This window comes from Pleurodeles waltl, chromosome 3_1 (assembly GCF_031143425.1).
Source record: "Pleurodeles waltl isolate 20211129_DDA chromosome 3_1, aPleWal1.hap1.20221129, whole genome shotgun sequence".
Lineage (NCBI taxonomy): Eukaryota > Metazoa > Chordata > Amphibia > Caudata > Salamandridae > Pleurodeles > Pleurodeles waltl.
In genome coordinates this window covers 9,453,243-9,470,073 of record NC_090440.1, presented here as the reverse complement: position 1 = coordinate 9,470,073, position 16,831 = coordinate 9,453,243, and the positions used below count along the sequence as shown (strand labels likewise).

At 47.3% G+C, this 16,831-nt stretch overlaps 1 protein-coding gene across 14 annotated transcripts in view; it reads left to right on the top strand.

Annotated features, from left to right (window-relative positions):
- Positions 1–16,831, top strand: part of MADD (MAP kinase activating death domain) — a 639,440-nt gene that overhangs the window by 341,797 nt on the left and 280,812 nt on the right. For 11 of the 14 annotated variants that reach the window (XM_069221634.1, XM_069221639.1, XM_069221632.1 and 8 more), the window contains 3 exons: positions 6,515–6,673; positions 6,993–7,101; positions 16,637–16,699. In XM_069221634.1, coding sequence (XP_069077735.1) covers positions 6,515–6,673; positions 6,993–7,101; positions 16,637–16,699 — 331 coding nt within the window. The remainder of the gene's footprint in view (positions 1–6,514; positions 6,674–6,992; positions 7,102–16,636; positions 16,700–16,831) is intronic. The other 3 variants (XM_069221640.1, XM_069221637.1, XM_069221643.1) reach the window with 1 other exon arrangement.

Here is a 16,831-nt window from a genome sequence, read left to right as displayed (position 1 = left end):
CTCTCGTGACCCTGAAATGGTCGTCTCTCAGCAGCACGACTCCCATGTATGGAAGAGAGACTGGCGCCGAGAAACAGAAGATGCAGCCGAGCTCTTGGTGTTTCACTCTCGTGACCCTGAAATGGTCGTCGCTCAGCAGCACGACTCCCATGTATGGAAGAGAGACTGGCGCCGAGAAACAGAAGATGCAGCCGAGCTCTTGGTGTTTCACTCTCGTGACCCTGAAATGGTCGTCGCTCAGCAGCACGACTCCCATGTATGGAAGAGAGACTGGCGCCGAGAAACAGAAGATGCAGCCGAGCTCTTGGTGTTTCACTCTCGTGACCCTGAAATGGTCGTCTCTCAGCAGTATGACACTGGGAGGAAGGGGCACTGGCTGGGGCAGATGGGAGCTAAATCTGAGCTCTCGGTCCAGCACTCTCATGACCTGGAGATGGTAGTCTCCAAGCTGCTTAACGCCGGTGCGAGGAAGAGGTACTGGGAAGGGCCGATAGCAGATGAAGCAGAGGTCTTGTCTGTCACTCAACACCTGACATGCTTATCCCCCAGTTGCTTGACACCCTGTGGTAGGATCGACACTTGCAGGGAGAGGTTGAGAACAAAGCCGATCTTTGTCTGTCATGCCCATGACAATGAAATAGTCAGCTCTCAGCTGTATGACACCAGTCGGAGGAAGCAATACTGGCAGTGCAGGTAAAAGACGAAGCCGAGCTCCAGGCCTCTCACTCTTGTGACCCTGAAACATCATTCCCCAACTCTGTGACACCCCGTGGGAGGAAGAGATATTGACAGGGTCCAATTCATGAGGAAGCCAAGCACTTTGTTTCTGATGTTATGAGCATCCGATTGTAGTTTCCAAGGTGCATGACACCACGTGGGAAGAACTTTCACTTACAATGGCTCCTCCATTTTATAGAATTGAGTTCTGTTCTTCACTTTTTGTGCAACCCATTTCCCTTCCTTTCACTTCCCATGGAACTTTTCTAATGAGCGAGGTTCTCTCCTTCATGCAGCCGAATGGTTGTTAGCTAAGGAGTTTTATTTGAGGCTTTTCCTGGTTCACAAAAATGGTGACAGTCTTAATTCTGATAACATTTTTGAACAGGCAGACCTTCAAGATGGTAACTGACACCCTTCCTGCGTGCACCAGAACTATTGGACTAGCTGGTCTTGCTAGACCTCCGGCGTTAGTACTTCCACACCCAGAGTAAGTACTGGAAGTTCACAGTGGACATTACCCTGTGTGAGTTGTGTTGTTTACCACTGGCTCCAGCTCCACATTACAAGTTCTCTTAAAATGGAATAACCAAGACGCTGCTAAGGGCAGGCAGTCGGGCTAATGTTCAGCATGGAGAGGTTCTATGGACTTTGGTTCCCACTAGAGCGGAAACTCAAAATCAATACCCGATCAGTGTTTTACTTTAAATAAGAAAATCATGTTTATTAAGTGGTCAGTTAATACACTTAATATTATTAAGCAAAGAAAACCCAAAGTTCCCAGCACCACTGAGCCCAAGTTATAACTATAAGCGTCTTGCAAGCTCCCTCGCACTAGTTTTTCAATATTTAGTGAACAGTGAGTCCAGTGGCCAGTGTGACCCGTGGAAATGCTTTGGATAGACTTCTGTGGTTTCATGGGCCTCTCTTGTGAAATGAAGAGTGAGTGATGGGGATACTGGTAGTCTGCCTTAGAAAACTCACTACTAAAATGCAGTTTTGTGAATACTGAAAAAGTGCTAACTTAAACGTAAACGTTTACCTTTGTTGTCTTATTCACAGGTGGCCTGTTACAGTACACAGTGCACTTAAGAGGAACCCAAATGCACAAAAAGGGCCCAAATTTCCATTTGGCTTCTACAGCGGGCACTTTAAAATAGTTGCCCAGTTCGCACTGTGCCTCAAGGACACCTTTTTCTTTAGAGCTTGTATCTCGAAATCTACTGGTTTGCAAAATTAATTTTCCATGCTGGTCACCAACCATGTCCTGGTCACTGCAAGGCTGAACAAAGGTAGATGACTGCACCCTACTTGCATGTAGTTGGGCTGGCATGATACAGCGTGACCTTTCTTGAAGTTGAAGGCAGTTGAGAGATCTATTCCTTCCTCTATTCTGCTGGGCTGGAGTGTTCATGTGACGTCTGGACAGGCTGAGTTCTTCAATCTGCCTGTATCTCTACCAGTCATCTGGGCTGTGTGAATCTGGTCACGCCTCCTGGTGGCACAGTTAATCAGCTCTTGCAGGCATATGGGTCTCCTTTCTACTCTTAGTTAACCCAGCCAGGTGCTTCTTCAAACTTTCCCTAAGTTAGGCCCAGTCTGAAGGGAGAGTAGCGGGGAAGAGGTTCCATTCATTTACTCTTATTCTGCACCAGTGTCTCTGTCCAGATGGTGAAAAAACAACAAATTATTGCCAATTGGAACTGTATTAATATTCCCCTTATGGCTATAGACGATCCACCAGAACCAACTAGAGTATCTGTTTTACCTGAAAGCCCAAGGACCCGCCAGTCCTGGGGAAGTTCTTTCCTGCTGTTGCTGTCCGTACTTCCCGTCCAGTTTCATGACCGTCTCCTTCGACAACAGTGTTAGACAGAGCTGAACACACATTGCACTTGAGCCCAACTAAACTTTGTATTTTTTGTGCTTGGCTCCATCTGCAGACTGTTGTCAGAGGAGGTGGTGTGTATTTCACTCATTCACAATGGGGGGAATGAGAGGCTCTCTAGTGGGCTAGGGTGTCAAACCTGATGGGATTAATCATAGGGTGAATGGAATAGTTTGAACACAACAGGTGACAAAAAAACAAAAAACAAACATGAATATTCCCCTCCTCCTTTCTGTGAAATTTGAGGTCTCCAGTTATCGTGGACGAGGGATGCACATAAAAACACCCCATTGATACTGTTGTAGGTGCTCTCACTGTGTGGGATCAGCCCTCTCTCCCAGAATCAACCAATCGTGTCTCAGTTACATGATGCCAGAGCTTAGGAATACCCGACTACAGGATCCTTAATAACTGGGCGCGGCACCTTTGTTTGGGCTGGTGCTCAGAATCGTGCACTCTTCAATGGTTGTGTTTGATTGCTGATCTCATGTGGGTGGTGGGTTTGTGAGCTTATTAGTTTTGTGTAGAGGTCTTTCTTTTTCTTTGAACTGTTTCAGGGTCTCCAATCAACTCATTTCAGTTTCCGCCCAGAGCCAAATACACTAACGAAGAGGCCGTGACATATCGTATTTAAATAGATAGCATTGTTCCTTTGCCAGAACAGAAAATGTTTGGTGTGAAGTGCAGGTTCACATTGAGTTGCTGTTGGTCTTATAAGGCAGATTTGTGTTGCTAGTGAACTCAGTGGTACTCATTTTATTTAGCTCTCAAAGGTGGACCTGCTGGGATTTGACCCATGCAGTCAGACACAGATCTCTACAGTTGATTCAATAACCACTGAGCCACCAGGCCCCCAACATGGAGGGCTCAGAGTTAGAAAAAATGAAACTTTATTGCTCACGATGTGACCTCAAAATATGTTTGGGGTTGTGTTACGGCTTCAGGAGGTTCTGGTCTTTTGTGTGTATCTTTTTCTCCTAGTTTTAGCTTCTCTGTGTTCCTATACGTATGTATAGGCCACTTCCAAGAAGCAATAGTGTTTACTATACACTGATGATGTTTACTGTCATTGAGTTTGCGTCTTAGAAGCCCTCCAACTCTTGCAGTGAGGCTTCACTGCTGGACTTGCTCCCACGTAGAAGTAAGTGCCTGATGTAGTAAATGGCCGTACACGCGGGGTGTAGGAGTAACCAGGGTTCTGAGACTGTACTGGTAAACGACAGCACTCACGAGAGAGACTGGTGTGACTCCTGGTGCCCCTATCCACCTCATAGACTCTGATGGCTCTAGCCTATTATGTTAGGTGTTAACATCCTCACAGTCGTGGAAAACATCCGGAACAATGACGCTCGAACCATGCTTGCGTTAACGACGACTCCCTTTTTCTCTACCTTAACCACGCGTGTGCTGAACAAATCACATGCATAGTTAAGGCAGAGAAAAAAGGGAGAGTACATTGGGAGAGGATGCGGTCAGGTAAATGGGGCTTGGGGTCATTTTGGTGGGGGGGTTTGGGGTTGTTTTATTTTTGAGGTGGATGGTGGGTGTCAGGGTAATTTTGTATTTAGGGCAGATTGGGGGGTGTTGAGTTTTTAGGGGCAAGTAATTTTGTTTTTAGGGGCTGGGTAGTTTTATTTTGGGTGGAGTCGGTTGTTTTTAGGGCGGTGGGGCATTGAGGTAGGTTTTAGGGCTGTGGTGGGGGGTATCGGGGTCATTTTTAGGGGCAAGTGGGGGGTCCAATAGTTTTATTTTTGGGGCTGGTGGTGGTGGGGGGCAGGGTAGTTTTATTTTTAGACGGGTGGGAAGTGTTGGGGTAGTTTTATTTTTGGGGCGGTTGGAGGGGTCAGGGTAGTTTTATTTTGTGTGGGTGGGGGTCGGGTAGTTTTATTTTTGAAGCGGGTTAGAGGTGTCAGTATTTTTTTTAATTTTTTTGTTAGGGCAGGGTTGCGGTAATTTTGTTTTTAGGTTTGGGGTAGTTTTATTTTTGGGTAGGGGTCAGTTTTTAGGGTGGGTGGGGGGTCAGGTAGGTTCTAGGGCTCAGGGTGGGTGTGGAGAATCGGGGTAGTTTTTAGGGGTGGGTGGGGTTGTTGGAGTAGTTTTCTTTTTAGGGGGGCGGGGAGTGGCATGCGAAAACCACACATGCCTTTACTAGGCATACCTTTACAAAGAATAATCGTTGTAAAGGCATGACTGGTAAAGGCATTTGTGGAAACAACGCAGTCGTTGTCGCGACCGCGTTGTTCAGGCATGTGTGGTTGGCGTATGCTTTGTTTCGTCATACATCCAGTCGGTCCTGCTGTTTGTGACTAGTGTCCCCGGATTTCGGTTACTATTCGACTTTAAAAAGCTAATTGCTAGTGTACCTTCAAATTGCCTTCATTATGTGTTTTGGCCTTGCCGATAACGTGTTAATGAGCTTTTATAGCACCTTCTTTGTTTGAAAAATTTCAATAAAAAAGGTTTGACAAAAAAGCTAGTTGAGACTCAGTGTATGTACTTGAGTTGTCTGTACTAACGTGCTGAAGTCTTTTGTGATCACTGTGGGGCGTGGTGTAGGTTTGGGTCACAGAGCCGTGTGATGGTATAATTAATGTGCAGTATGCTCGTCTCGGCCTGATTGCAAGACATCAGTGCACAGGGGCTTGCCAAGGAAATTCATGCTGCTTAAATGCTGTAGTGATCATCCCATAATACACCGAAACATGCATCAAAGTCTAAATGCTCTTTGGAATGGGTAGCTCTTAAACATAGTTTAGAAACTGTTACTTTTGAGCTTTCTACCTCACAGTTCTGTTCAGTGGGTTTGGACAAATGGCCCAGGGGACCTGTGCTGTGGAATAGCCACAGTGGTGAAACTTTGGTTTGCATTGGCAGGTGAGAGGCAGGAATTGGCATCTCACGGTTTATGCCAGGTGGTCCTTCAGGCCTCCCTCCTGGCACATGTTGAGTCAACAGCTCAGCACTCGCTAACAGGTGAGAATGGTTAACATCATTGTGCCTGGATTTGACAAAAACTGTTGGTGTCTTCGTCTTGGGTCATGTCATCGGATGGACACCTCTTCCCCCCTCACAGTCCTTCCTTCTGGCTCAGTCAGCACCGTAGCTCAGGGGTCGGAAGCTCATAAATGGTTTTGGTTGTGGTCTTGTCCTCTTCACCAGGGCAGTTCCAGCTTGCAGGATGAGCTTGTTGTCGTGGAAACGGCAGCGGTTCTTCAGTACTAATACTGGGCTCTTTTCCCAACCGCCTGCTGATGGTCCTTTTAAAGTCAGATTCCCTTTAAAGCAGGCATAAGCTGACATTTCTGGTGGCCAGCCATTTAGACCAATGATGGCTTTTTATTATTGATTATTGTCATGTTCATATTGAGAGTCCATTATTTCTGTGCACACAGCCATTTTATACAGGGCCAAGCCCTAGGTCACCATACCCTAGAGGGGACAGTTGATTATAAAAAATACTTTTGGGGGACTGGCTTTTATGTGAAAAGGCTCCTCTTCTAGGGTTGCATTTACGAAGGACTGACACCCAGTTTGTTGTCACGGTCTCCCTGTAGCACAATAAGAGATTTACACCCCACTCGACTATAGCAGGCATTACATTGTACGTTGTCCCTAATTGAGCAAATACCAGTACTCTGGTGGGAGAGCAGCACAGCACTCATGAGCCTCGACGGCACAAGGGCTCTGGGAGGGAAGCACATTGAAACGCAGAAATACATTTTGTACCGTGGACTGACCAGTGCAGGGACAGCTTATGACTTGAGCTCCTTATTTTATGGCCATTCTGAGGTTGGATTTGCACAGTTGTTAAGAGTGTCCAATAATCTTGCTTTACGGTATTAATGCAGAGTCTTCTCGCTTGTTGATCGTTTTGGTGACTTTTTCCCACCTCCTGTATTTGTGTGCTAGGTGAGTAACAGCTCTGGCGAGACCATGGGAGCCGACAGTGACCTCAGCAGTAACGCTGGTGATAATCTGGGAGGGTCTGCTGGTGGAAATCTCTCCGGGTCCCGAGGCACAGTGTCGGACAGTGAGATAGAGATGAACTCTGTTAGCGGATCTATCTTCGTAAGTCTTCTGTGAGGGGTGAGAGCTAGAACTCCTTAGTAGCATGTGAGGTCGGAGCGTAAAACCTGCTCCAAGTGACTGAAACACTGCTAAGTGTAATCCAGAGGGTGCGGGAGCCAGTGGTGCTGGGGAGGAGCCATGGGGTGGTCTGGGGTCTACATAAATCCATATGTTGATCCTCCTTCCAACTTCTGTTACAGTGCAGACTTCCTTTTCTCCATAATTCCGGATCTCCATCTCTTCTATCTGATGCCTCACCCTCCATCCTTCAAACCTCATTTCTCTGTATGCGTACTAACTTTCCCTTCTGTTGTTGCAGGGAAAACCTCAGACCCTAAAGCCTGTGTTGAAGCAGCAGAAAGTCAGCAGTCCTCTGCGTGCTCCAGAAGACATGAGTCAACGTGTTTATCTCTATGAAGGGCTTCTGGGTGAGAAATTTGATTTATGTAAAAAGGTGTTTTATTCTGCATAGGTACTAGGGACTTAAGGAATTTGAGGTGATTGTAATGTGTTTTTGATGCTCTGGGGACCTTATAATATTTGGTGATTTTTGGACAAGGTGTTTGGTGCCCAAAGGAATAATTACAAGGTCTTTGAAGTACAGAGTTGCAAGATTATTTTAAAGCACACCTTTGAAAGGTCGTTGAAGTGCATGTTTAAAATGTCTTTGAAGTGCAGGGAAACCTAGTCTTAGAAGTGCAGGAAATCATGATCTTTTAAGGTCTTTAAATATGAGGTATCATAGTCTTGGAAGTTCAGAGTAACCTGGTCTTTGCAGTGCAGGTAATCATGGCCTTTTTATGTCTTTGAAGTGCAGGGTAACCTAGTTTTTTAAATGCGGGGTTAGACGGTCTTTGACGTGCAGGTTAACGTACTTTGAAGTGCAGGGTAATGTTCTTTAAACAATGTGGAAGCATGGTCTTTGAAGTGCAGTGATTGTGCGGTCTTTGAAGTGCAGGGTTAAAAAGTCTTTGGAACACAGGATTTGAAGGTCTTTCAAGTGCACTGAGTTTAAAGTTCTTTAACACGCAGGGTTAGAAGGTCTTTGAGGCATCATGTTTCCAAGGGCATTGAAGCATCAGGTTTCCAAGGTCTTTGGAGCTTCAGGGTTACAAGGTCATTGAAGCATTGTGGCTACAAGGCCTTTGAAGCATCAAGGTTGCAAGGTCTTTGAAGCATCGGGTTTCCGAGATTTTTGGAGCGTCAGGTTTCTGAGGTTTTTGGAGCGTCGGGTGTCCCAGGTGTTTGGAGCGTCGGGTGTCCCAGGTGTTGGGAGCGTCGGGTGTCCCAGGTGTTGGGAGCGTCGGGTGTCCCAGGTGTTGGGAGCGTCGGGTGTCCCAGGTGTTGGGAGCGTCGGGTGTCCCAGGTGTTGGGAGCGTCGGGTGTCCCAGGTGTTGGGAGCGTCGGGTGTCCCAGGTGTTTGGAGCGTCGGGTGTCCCAGGTATTTGGAGCGTCGGGTGTCCCAGGTGTTTGGAGCGTGGGACGGGTGTCCAAGGGCATTGGAGCGTCGGGTGTCCCAGGTGTTTGGAGCGTCGGGTGTCCCAGGTGTTTGGAGCGTCGGGTGTCCCAGGTGTTTGGAGCGTCGGGTGTCCCAGGTGTTTGGAGCGTCGGGTGTCCCAGGTGTTTGGAGCGTCGGGTGTCCCAGGTGTTTGGAGCGTCGGGTGTCCCAGGTGTTTGGAGCGTCGGGTGTCCCAGGTGTTTGGAGCGTCGGGTGTCCCAGGGCATTGGAGCGTCGGGTGTCCCAGGGCATTGGAGCGTCGGGTGTCCAAGGGCATTGGAGCGTCGGGTGTCCAAGGGCATTGGAGCGTCGGGTGTCCCAGGTGTTTGGAGCGTCGGGTGTCCCAGGTGTTTGGAGCGTCGGGTGTCCCAGGTGTTTGGAGCGTCGGGTGTCCCAGGTGTTTGGAGCGTCGGGTGTCCCAGGTGTTTGGAGCGTTGGGTGTCCCAGGTGTTTGGAGCGTCGGGTGTCCCAGGTGTTTGGAGCGTCGGGTGTCCCAGGTGTTTGGAGCGTCTTGTTTACAAGGTCTTTGACGCTTGGGATGCAGTGAGTTGATTTGCCACTTTAGCGTAATGTATATTACTGTAGGTAATGTGATTGACTGTAATTTGGCGTACTTCTGCAGATAGTCTTAATAAATAATATTACCATCCTAATCCTGTTTTTGTGTGCTGATTGGTGTTTGGGTCCTGGGCCAATTAGGGGTAGGTTATTGGGCAAGATCCACAACACTTAGTAGTGGTATGGGATTAGACTGACACAGCAAGAGGCAATGAATGGCACATGGACTGGAAGGTCAGTCAGATATATAAATTGTAAAGTAAATATGTAGTTTACCCACAGCGCCTACTGCAAAGGTTGTTGCTCAGGGCATCTTAAAAACTTAACGTACTTGTAAACTAAAACCATATGTTCGATGGCATCTGTCGCTGTAGATACGCATGTTCTGCAATAGCTCGCCATCTGGTGTTGGGCCGGAGTGTTACAAGTTGTTTTTCTTCGAAGAAGTCTTTCGAGTCACGGGACCGAGTGACTCCTCCTTTTGTCTCCATTGCGCATGGGCGTCGACTCCATCTTCGATTGTTTTTTTTCCGCCATCGGGTTCGGACGTGTTCCTGTCGCTCCGAGTTTCGGAACGGAAAATTAGCTAATTTCGGAAGATTTTCGTCGGTATTGTTGCGTTCGGGATCGGCGTACTTAGATTCCACACCGCATCGAAGATCGAAGAGCTCCGGTGCCCTTCGGGGTAGTTTTTCGATCCTCCGTCGGGGCCTGGTCGGCCCGACCGCGTGCTGAAGAACGCCGATGGAACGGACCCCGTTCCGTTTCTGCCCCAAATGCCACAATAAATACCCCTACACAGACCAACACTTGGTCTGCAACCTGTGCCTGTCACCTGAGCACAGCGAAGACACCTGCGAGGCCTGTCGTGCGTTCCGGTCCCGAAAAACACTCCGAGACCGTCGAGCCAGAAGACTTCAGATGGCGTCCGCACCGACAGCCCAACGGGAGTTCGAGGAACAGGAAGAGGAAGGTACCTTCTCGATCCAAGACTCAGACTCCGAAGGATTCGACGATACACAAACCGTGAGTAAGACGTCGAAAACCACACAGAGAAACATTTACAAGGCCCAGGGGACGCCACTGCCATCCGGCCATGGCTCCACCCATAAATTCGGTGACCGACCGTCGGCACCGAAAAAGGCCCAAACAGTGCCGAGATCGTCCGACTCCGGTCGAGACACCGGCACGCAGCCTTCTCGGGACCGAGAAAGTGCTGGAGATAAGCCTCGACACCGAGATGCCGGTGTGGACACGGCTCGACGCCGAGACAGCGGCACCGAAACAGATCGACGCCGAGAGGTTTCGGCCCCGAAAAAGAAAAAAGTCACCTCGGAGCCGAAAAAACACGCAGACAGGGTTTCGATGCCGAAACAAACTGCAAGCGACCCAGCTTCAGGCTCTTATACAGAAGAGCACTCGCTAACCTCCCAAATGCAGAAGCATAGGTTTGAGGAAGAGCTACAAGCAACTGATGTGGACCATACGCAAAAGCGTATCTTCATACAGCAGGGGACAGGAAAAATAAGCACCCTTCCCCCCATTAGGAGAAAGAGAAGGTTGGAGTTCCAGACTGAACAGACACCACAACCAAAAGTGGTGAAAAGAGTTACCCCACCACCCTCTCCTCCGCCCGTGATTAACGTCTCACCAGCACAAACTCCATCACACTCCCCAGCTCACACCACCATGAGCCAGGGTGACCAAGATCAGGACGCATGGGACCTATACGACGCCCCAGTGTCAGATAACAGTCCGGAGGCATACCCTACGAAGCCATCTCCACCAGAAGACAGCACCGCGTATTCTCAAGTGGTGGCTAGAGCAGCACAATTTCACAACGTAAGCCTCCACTCAGAACAGGTCGAGGATGATTTTTTATTCAACACACTCTCCTCCACCCACAGCTCATACCAAAGCCTGCCTATGCTCCCTGGTATGCTCCGGCACGCAAAAGACATTTTTAAGGAGCCGGTCAAAAGTAGGGCAATCACACCAAGGGTGGAAAAAAAGTATAAGGCGCCTCCTACAGACCCGGTTTTCATCACTATACAGCTGCCACCAGACTCTGTCGTTGTAGGAGCAACTAGAAAATGGGCCAACTCTCACACATCTGGAGATGCACCACCCCCAGATAAAGAAAGCCGCAAGTTCGATGCAGCTGGTAAAAGAGTCGCAGCACAAGCTGCAAACCAGTGGCGCATCGCGAACTCCCAGGCACTACTTGCGCGCTATGACAGAGCCCACTGGGACGAGATGCAACATCTCATTGAACATCTGCCCAAGGACTTACAAAATAGGGCAAAACAAGTGGTTGAGGAGGGACAGACCATTTCCAACAACCAGATCCGCTCCTCCATGGACGCTGCAGATACAGCTGCACGGACAATTAATACATCTGTAACTATCAGAAGGCATGCATGGCTCCGAACGTCTGGATTTAAACCAGAGATTCAACAAGCAGTTCTCAATATGCCTTTTAATGAAAAAGAACTGTTCGGTCCAGAAGTGGACACAGCGATTGAGAAACTCAAAAAAGATACGGACACTGCCAAAGCCATGGGCGCACTCTACTCCCCGCAGAGCAGAGGGAATTACAGCACATTCCGTAAAACGCCCTTTCGAGGGGGGTTTCGGGGTCAAAGCACACAAGCCAGCACCTCACAAGCCACACCGTCCAGTTACCAGGGACAGTATAGAGGAGGTTTTCGGGGACAATATAGAGGAGGGCAATTCCCTAGAAATAGAGGAAGATTTCAAAGCCCCAAAACCCCTACTACTAAACAGTGACTCACATGTCACTCACCCCCTCCACACAACACCAGTGGGGGGAAGAATAGGTCATTATTACAAAGCATGGGAGGAAATCACTACAGACACTTGGGTTCTAGCAATTATCCAACATGGTTATTGCATAGAATTTCTACAATTCCCTCCAAACATACCACCAAAAGCACAAAATTTAACAACACACCATTCCAATCTCCTGGAGATAGAAGTGCAGGCACTATTGCAAAAGAATGCAATCGAATTAGTGCCAAACACACAAATAAACACAGGAGTTTACTCACTGTACTTTCTGATACCAAAGAAGGACAAAACGCTGAGACTAATCCTAGACCTCAGAGTAGTGAACACTTTCATCAAATCAGACCACTTCCACATGGTCACACTACAAGAAGTATTGCCATTGCTAAAACTACACGACTACATGGCAACTTTAGACCTCAAGGATGCTTATTGCCATATACCAATACACCCATCGCACAGGAAATACCTAAGGTTTGTATTCAAAGGAATACATTACCAATTCAAGGTACTGCCTTTCGGATTAACAACCGCACCAAGAGTCTTTACCAAATGTCTAGCGGTAGTCGCTGCACACATAAAAAGGCAGCAAATACATGTGCTCCCATATTTGGACGACTGGCTAATCAAGGCCCATTCGTTCATACAGTGCTCAAATCACACAAATCAGATAATACAAACCCTCTTCAAACTCGGGTTCACCGTCAACTTTACAAAATCCAACATTCTGCCGCGCAAGGTACAACAATACCTAGGAGCCATAATAGACACATCAAAGGGAGTAGCCACTCCAAGTCAACAAAGAATTCTAAATTTCAACACCATCATACAACGCATGTATCCAACACAAAAGATACAGGCAAAGATGGTATTACAACTCCTAGGCATGATGTCTTCATGCATAGCCATTGTCCCAAACGCAAGACTGCACATGAGGCCCTTACAACAATGCCTAGCATCACAGTGGTCTCAAGCACAGGGTCACCTTCTAGATCTGGTGTTAATAGACCGCCAAACTTACCTCTCGCTTCTGTGGTGGAACAACATAAATTTAAACAAGGGGCGGCCTTTCCAAGACCCAGTGCCACAATACGTAATAACAACAGATGCTTCCATGACAGGGTGGGGAGCACACCTCGATCAACACAGCATACAAGGACAATGGAACGTACATCAAACAAAACTGCATATCAATCACCTAGAACTTCTAGCAGTTTTTCAAGCACTAAAAGCTTTCCAACCAATAATAGTTCACAAATACATTCTCGTCAAAACAGACAACATTACAACAATGTATTATCTAAACAAGCAGGGGGGGACGCACTCCACGCAGTTAAGCCTGCTAGCACAAAAGATTTGGCATTGGGCAATTCACAACCAAATTCGCCTAATAGCACAGTTTATACCAGGGATCCAAAATCAACTCGCAGACAATCTCTCTCGAGATCACCAACAGGTCCACGAATGGGAAATTCACCCCCAAATTCTGAACACTTATTTCAAACTCTGGGGAACACCTCAGATAGACTTGTTTGCGACAAGGGAGAACGCAAAATGCCAAAACTTCGCATCCAGATACCCACACGAACAATCCCAAGGCAATGCCCTATGGATGAACTGGTCAGGGATATTTGCTTACGCTTTTCCTCCTCTCCCTCTCCTTCCTTACCTGGTAAACAAACTCAGTCAAAGCAAACTCAAACTCATATTGATAGCACCAACTTGGGCAAGGCAACCCTGGTACACAACGCTGCTAGACCTATCAGTGGTACCCTGCATCAAATTGCCCAACAGGCCAGATCTGTTGACACAGCACAACCAAAAGATCAGACACCCAGATCCAGCATCGCTGAATCTAGCAATCTGGCTCCTGAAATCCTAGAATTCGGGCACTTACAACTTACCCAAGAATGTATGGAAGTCATAAAACAAGCCAGAAGGCCATCCACCAGGCACTGCTATGCAAGTAAATGGAAGAGGTTTGTTTGCTACTGCCATATTAATCAAATACAACCATTACACACAACTCCAGAACATGTAGTGGGTTACTTGCTTCACTTACAAAAATCTAACCTAGCTTTCTCTTCCATTAAAATACACCTTGCAGCAATATCTGCATACCTGCAGACTACCTATTCAACTTCCCTATATAAGATACCAGTCATTAAAGCATTCATGGAGGGCCTTAGGAGAATTATACCACCAAGAACACCACCTGTTCCTTCATGGAACCTAAATGTTGTCCTAACTAGACTTATGGGTCCACCTTTTGAACCCATGCACTCCTGCGACATACAGTTCCTAACCTGGAAGGTGGCATTTCTCATCGCCATTACTTCCCTAAGAAGAGTAAGCGAGATTCAGGCGTTTACAATACAGGAACCTTTTATACAACTACACAAAAATAAAGTCGTCCTAAGGACCAATCCTAAATTTTTGCCAAAGGTTATTTCACCGTTCCATCTAAATCAAACAGTGGAACTTCCAGTGTTCTTTCCACAGCCAGATACCGTAGCTGAAAGGGCACTACATACATTAGATGTCAAAAGAGCATTGATGTATTACATTGACAGAACAAAAAACATCAGAAAGACTAAACAACTCTTTATTGCATTTCAAAAACCTCATGCAGGAAACCCAATTTCAAAACAAGGTATAGCCAGATGGATAGTTAAATGCATCCAAATCTGCTACCTTAAAGCTAAACGACAGCTGCCCATTACACCAAGGGCACACTCAACCAGAAAGAAAGGTGCTACCATGGCCTTTCTAGGAAACATCCCAATGCAAGAAATATGTAAGGCAGCCACATGGTCTACGCCTCACACATTCACCAAGCACTACTGTGTAGACGTGTTATCCGCACAACAAGCCACAGTAGGTCAAGCCGTATTAAGAACATTATTTCAGACTACTTCCACTCCTACAGGCTGATCCACCGCTTTTTGGGGAAATAACTGCTTACTAGTCTATGCAGAACATGCGTATCTACAGCGACAGATGCCATCGAACTGAAAATGTCACTTACCCAGTGTACATCTGTTCGTGGCATCAGTCGCAGTAGATTCGCATGTGCCCACCCGCCTCCCCGGGAGCCTGTAGCAGTTTGGAAGTTACCTTCAATTATTTATATATGTATCATCTCAACCTTAAATAGGTGCATACTTAGTCACTCCATTGCATGGGCACTATTACTACAATTCGACTCCTACCTCACCCTCTGCGGGGAAAAACAATCGAAGATGGAGTCGACGCCCATGCGCAATGGAGACAAAAGGAGGAGTCACTCGGTCCCGTGACTCGAAAGACTTCTTCGAAGAAAAACAACTTGTAACACTCCGGCCCAACACCAGATGGCGAGCTATTGCAGAACATGCGAATCTACTGCGACTGATGCCACGAACAGATGTACACTGGGTAAGTGACATTTTCATTAATATTCATGAGAGCAAATCCATATGAACTTTTAAAGGGCAGACACAAGCATTTTAGGATTGTCGTGTCCAAGCCATTAGGGTGCCTAAGAAGCGCTACTATAGGGTTGATGGGAGTTTTGCCGTGGATTTTGACTTCCTTTCATACCAAGTCTGGGAAGGTTCCTCTGTTGGTATTAGCCACACCGCAGCCATTCTCAAGGGGACGTTTGCTTGATGCAATGAGGCCTCGCATAGCTGCAATCTAGGGAGGGTCTCCAGAGACCACCATGCGTCAGATCCAGTGGATCCCCTTAACTCCAGCAGTGTTGGTAGATTTAGGGTTATTGGGGGCGCAGTGATGAGGTCCTAGTTTATTTTATTTGTATTTTTTTATGCGAAGTGTTTTGAAGTGGGTGAGAAGGATCTGAATTTGAATATTAGAGGGTTGGTGGGCTAAAAAAAACTTGGGCGTTAATCTTGTGAACTGAGCGGAGGAGGCTTGCAATCCTGGGAGAGGGCAGCAGGTCTATAATTTGGTAGAGGAGTGGTTGTTGTGGTTTGATTGGGAAAGAGGTAGGGTCCTTTGTGGTTTGAACAAGCTAGGGATGTAGGCCTATAATTCTAGTAGGGAGTGTCGTGTGTCATTGGTTTCCGTGTGGGAGAGCTCCAGGTGTCTGTTAGACCCACAGCTGGCGGACACGCCTTGTTGATATGTAGTTGCAGAGAAAGAAGATTCAGGGACTGTGAGTTGAGAGGAGGACTGTAGGTCTGATTGCAGCGGCAATGGTCATTGGATTGTAGTGTAGGCAGCAGAGCGATTTTCTTTCAGATGGAACAAGTTGTAGTTATTTGTTTGACAAGGGAAGACTTGTAGTCTGAGAATGGGTGTGGAGAATTGTGGGTTTGTGATTGTAGCCTGGGGAGGGTTGAGAGTGTGACCTGGGTGAGCCAAGTAAGGATGTGGGTCCGGGGTTGGGGAGGGGAGGGTTGTTGCTATTAATGATAAGGATTCCGATTAGTTTGCTTTGTGGCTTCAAACTATCGCAGCTCTAATTTCATCACATCCACTTGACTCCCCCTTCTTTTCCACTCCTTCCTTTTTTCCCTGGTGGTTTTGTTCTCTCCCATATTCCTTTCTCTCTTGTATTTATTTGTCTGCACCTAATCCTCCTTTCATCGGTCATTCTCCCCTGGCATTTTTTCCTCCTGCGGTGCCCTGTACTCCTCTATTGGACGGTCTTTTTAATTAATTCTCCCCTTAAACTTCTCTCTTCTTTGTTTCCCGTTCTCATGCCTTGTTCTTTTGTATTTGCTTCTAACTCTCTTCCTCACTAACAATGTTTTCCATTTCCTCTTGTGTGCTCTTCTCTCCTCCCCTTTTTCACCTGCCCTTTTTTCTTGTTCCTTCTCTCATCTCCCTTCTGCACTCGCTTTTCCTCTTGCCTCATCTGCACCTTTCTTTCATGCTGCCTCTGCGTCTCCTTCCATCCCTCCTATTCTCCCTCTCCTCTCCTTTGGCGCTGTCTGGTGCTCTCTCCCTCCCCTCTATCCTTTCTTTCCATTCTGGCCTTTTCTTGTGCACTCACCTCTGCTCCCTCCACTCCTGTACTATGCCTTGTGTTCCCGTGTCTTAACTGCGTGCACAATTGTGCCCGCTCCTCTCTCTCTCTCATGCTGGCTCAGGAAGGGATAAAAGCTCAGTCTGGGACCAGCTGGAGGATGCTGCAATGGAAACTTTCTCACTGAGTAATGCTTCTCTCTGCTTTGCATCCTGTGCTTGTATTGATGTCTCTTCCTGGATGCTTTCACGATCCCGGTCTTCTTAGAAGGCTTTATGTTGCTACCTGGAAACCATGTCTTCAGTCCTGGGCTTTATTG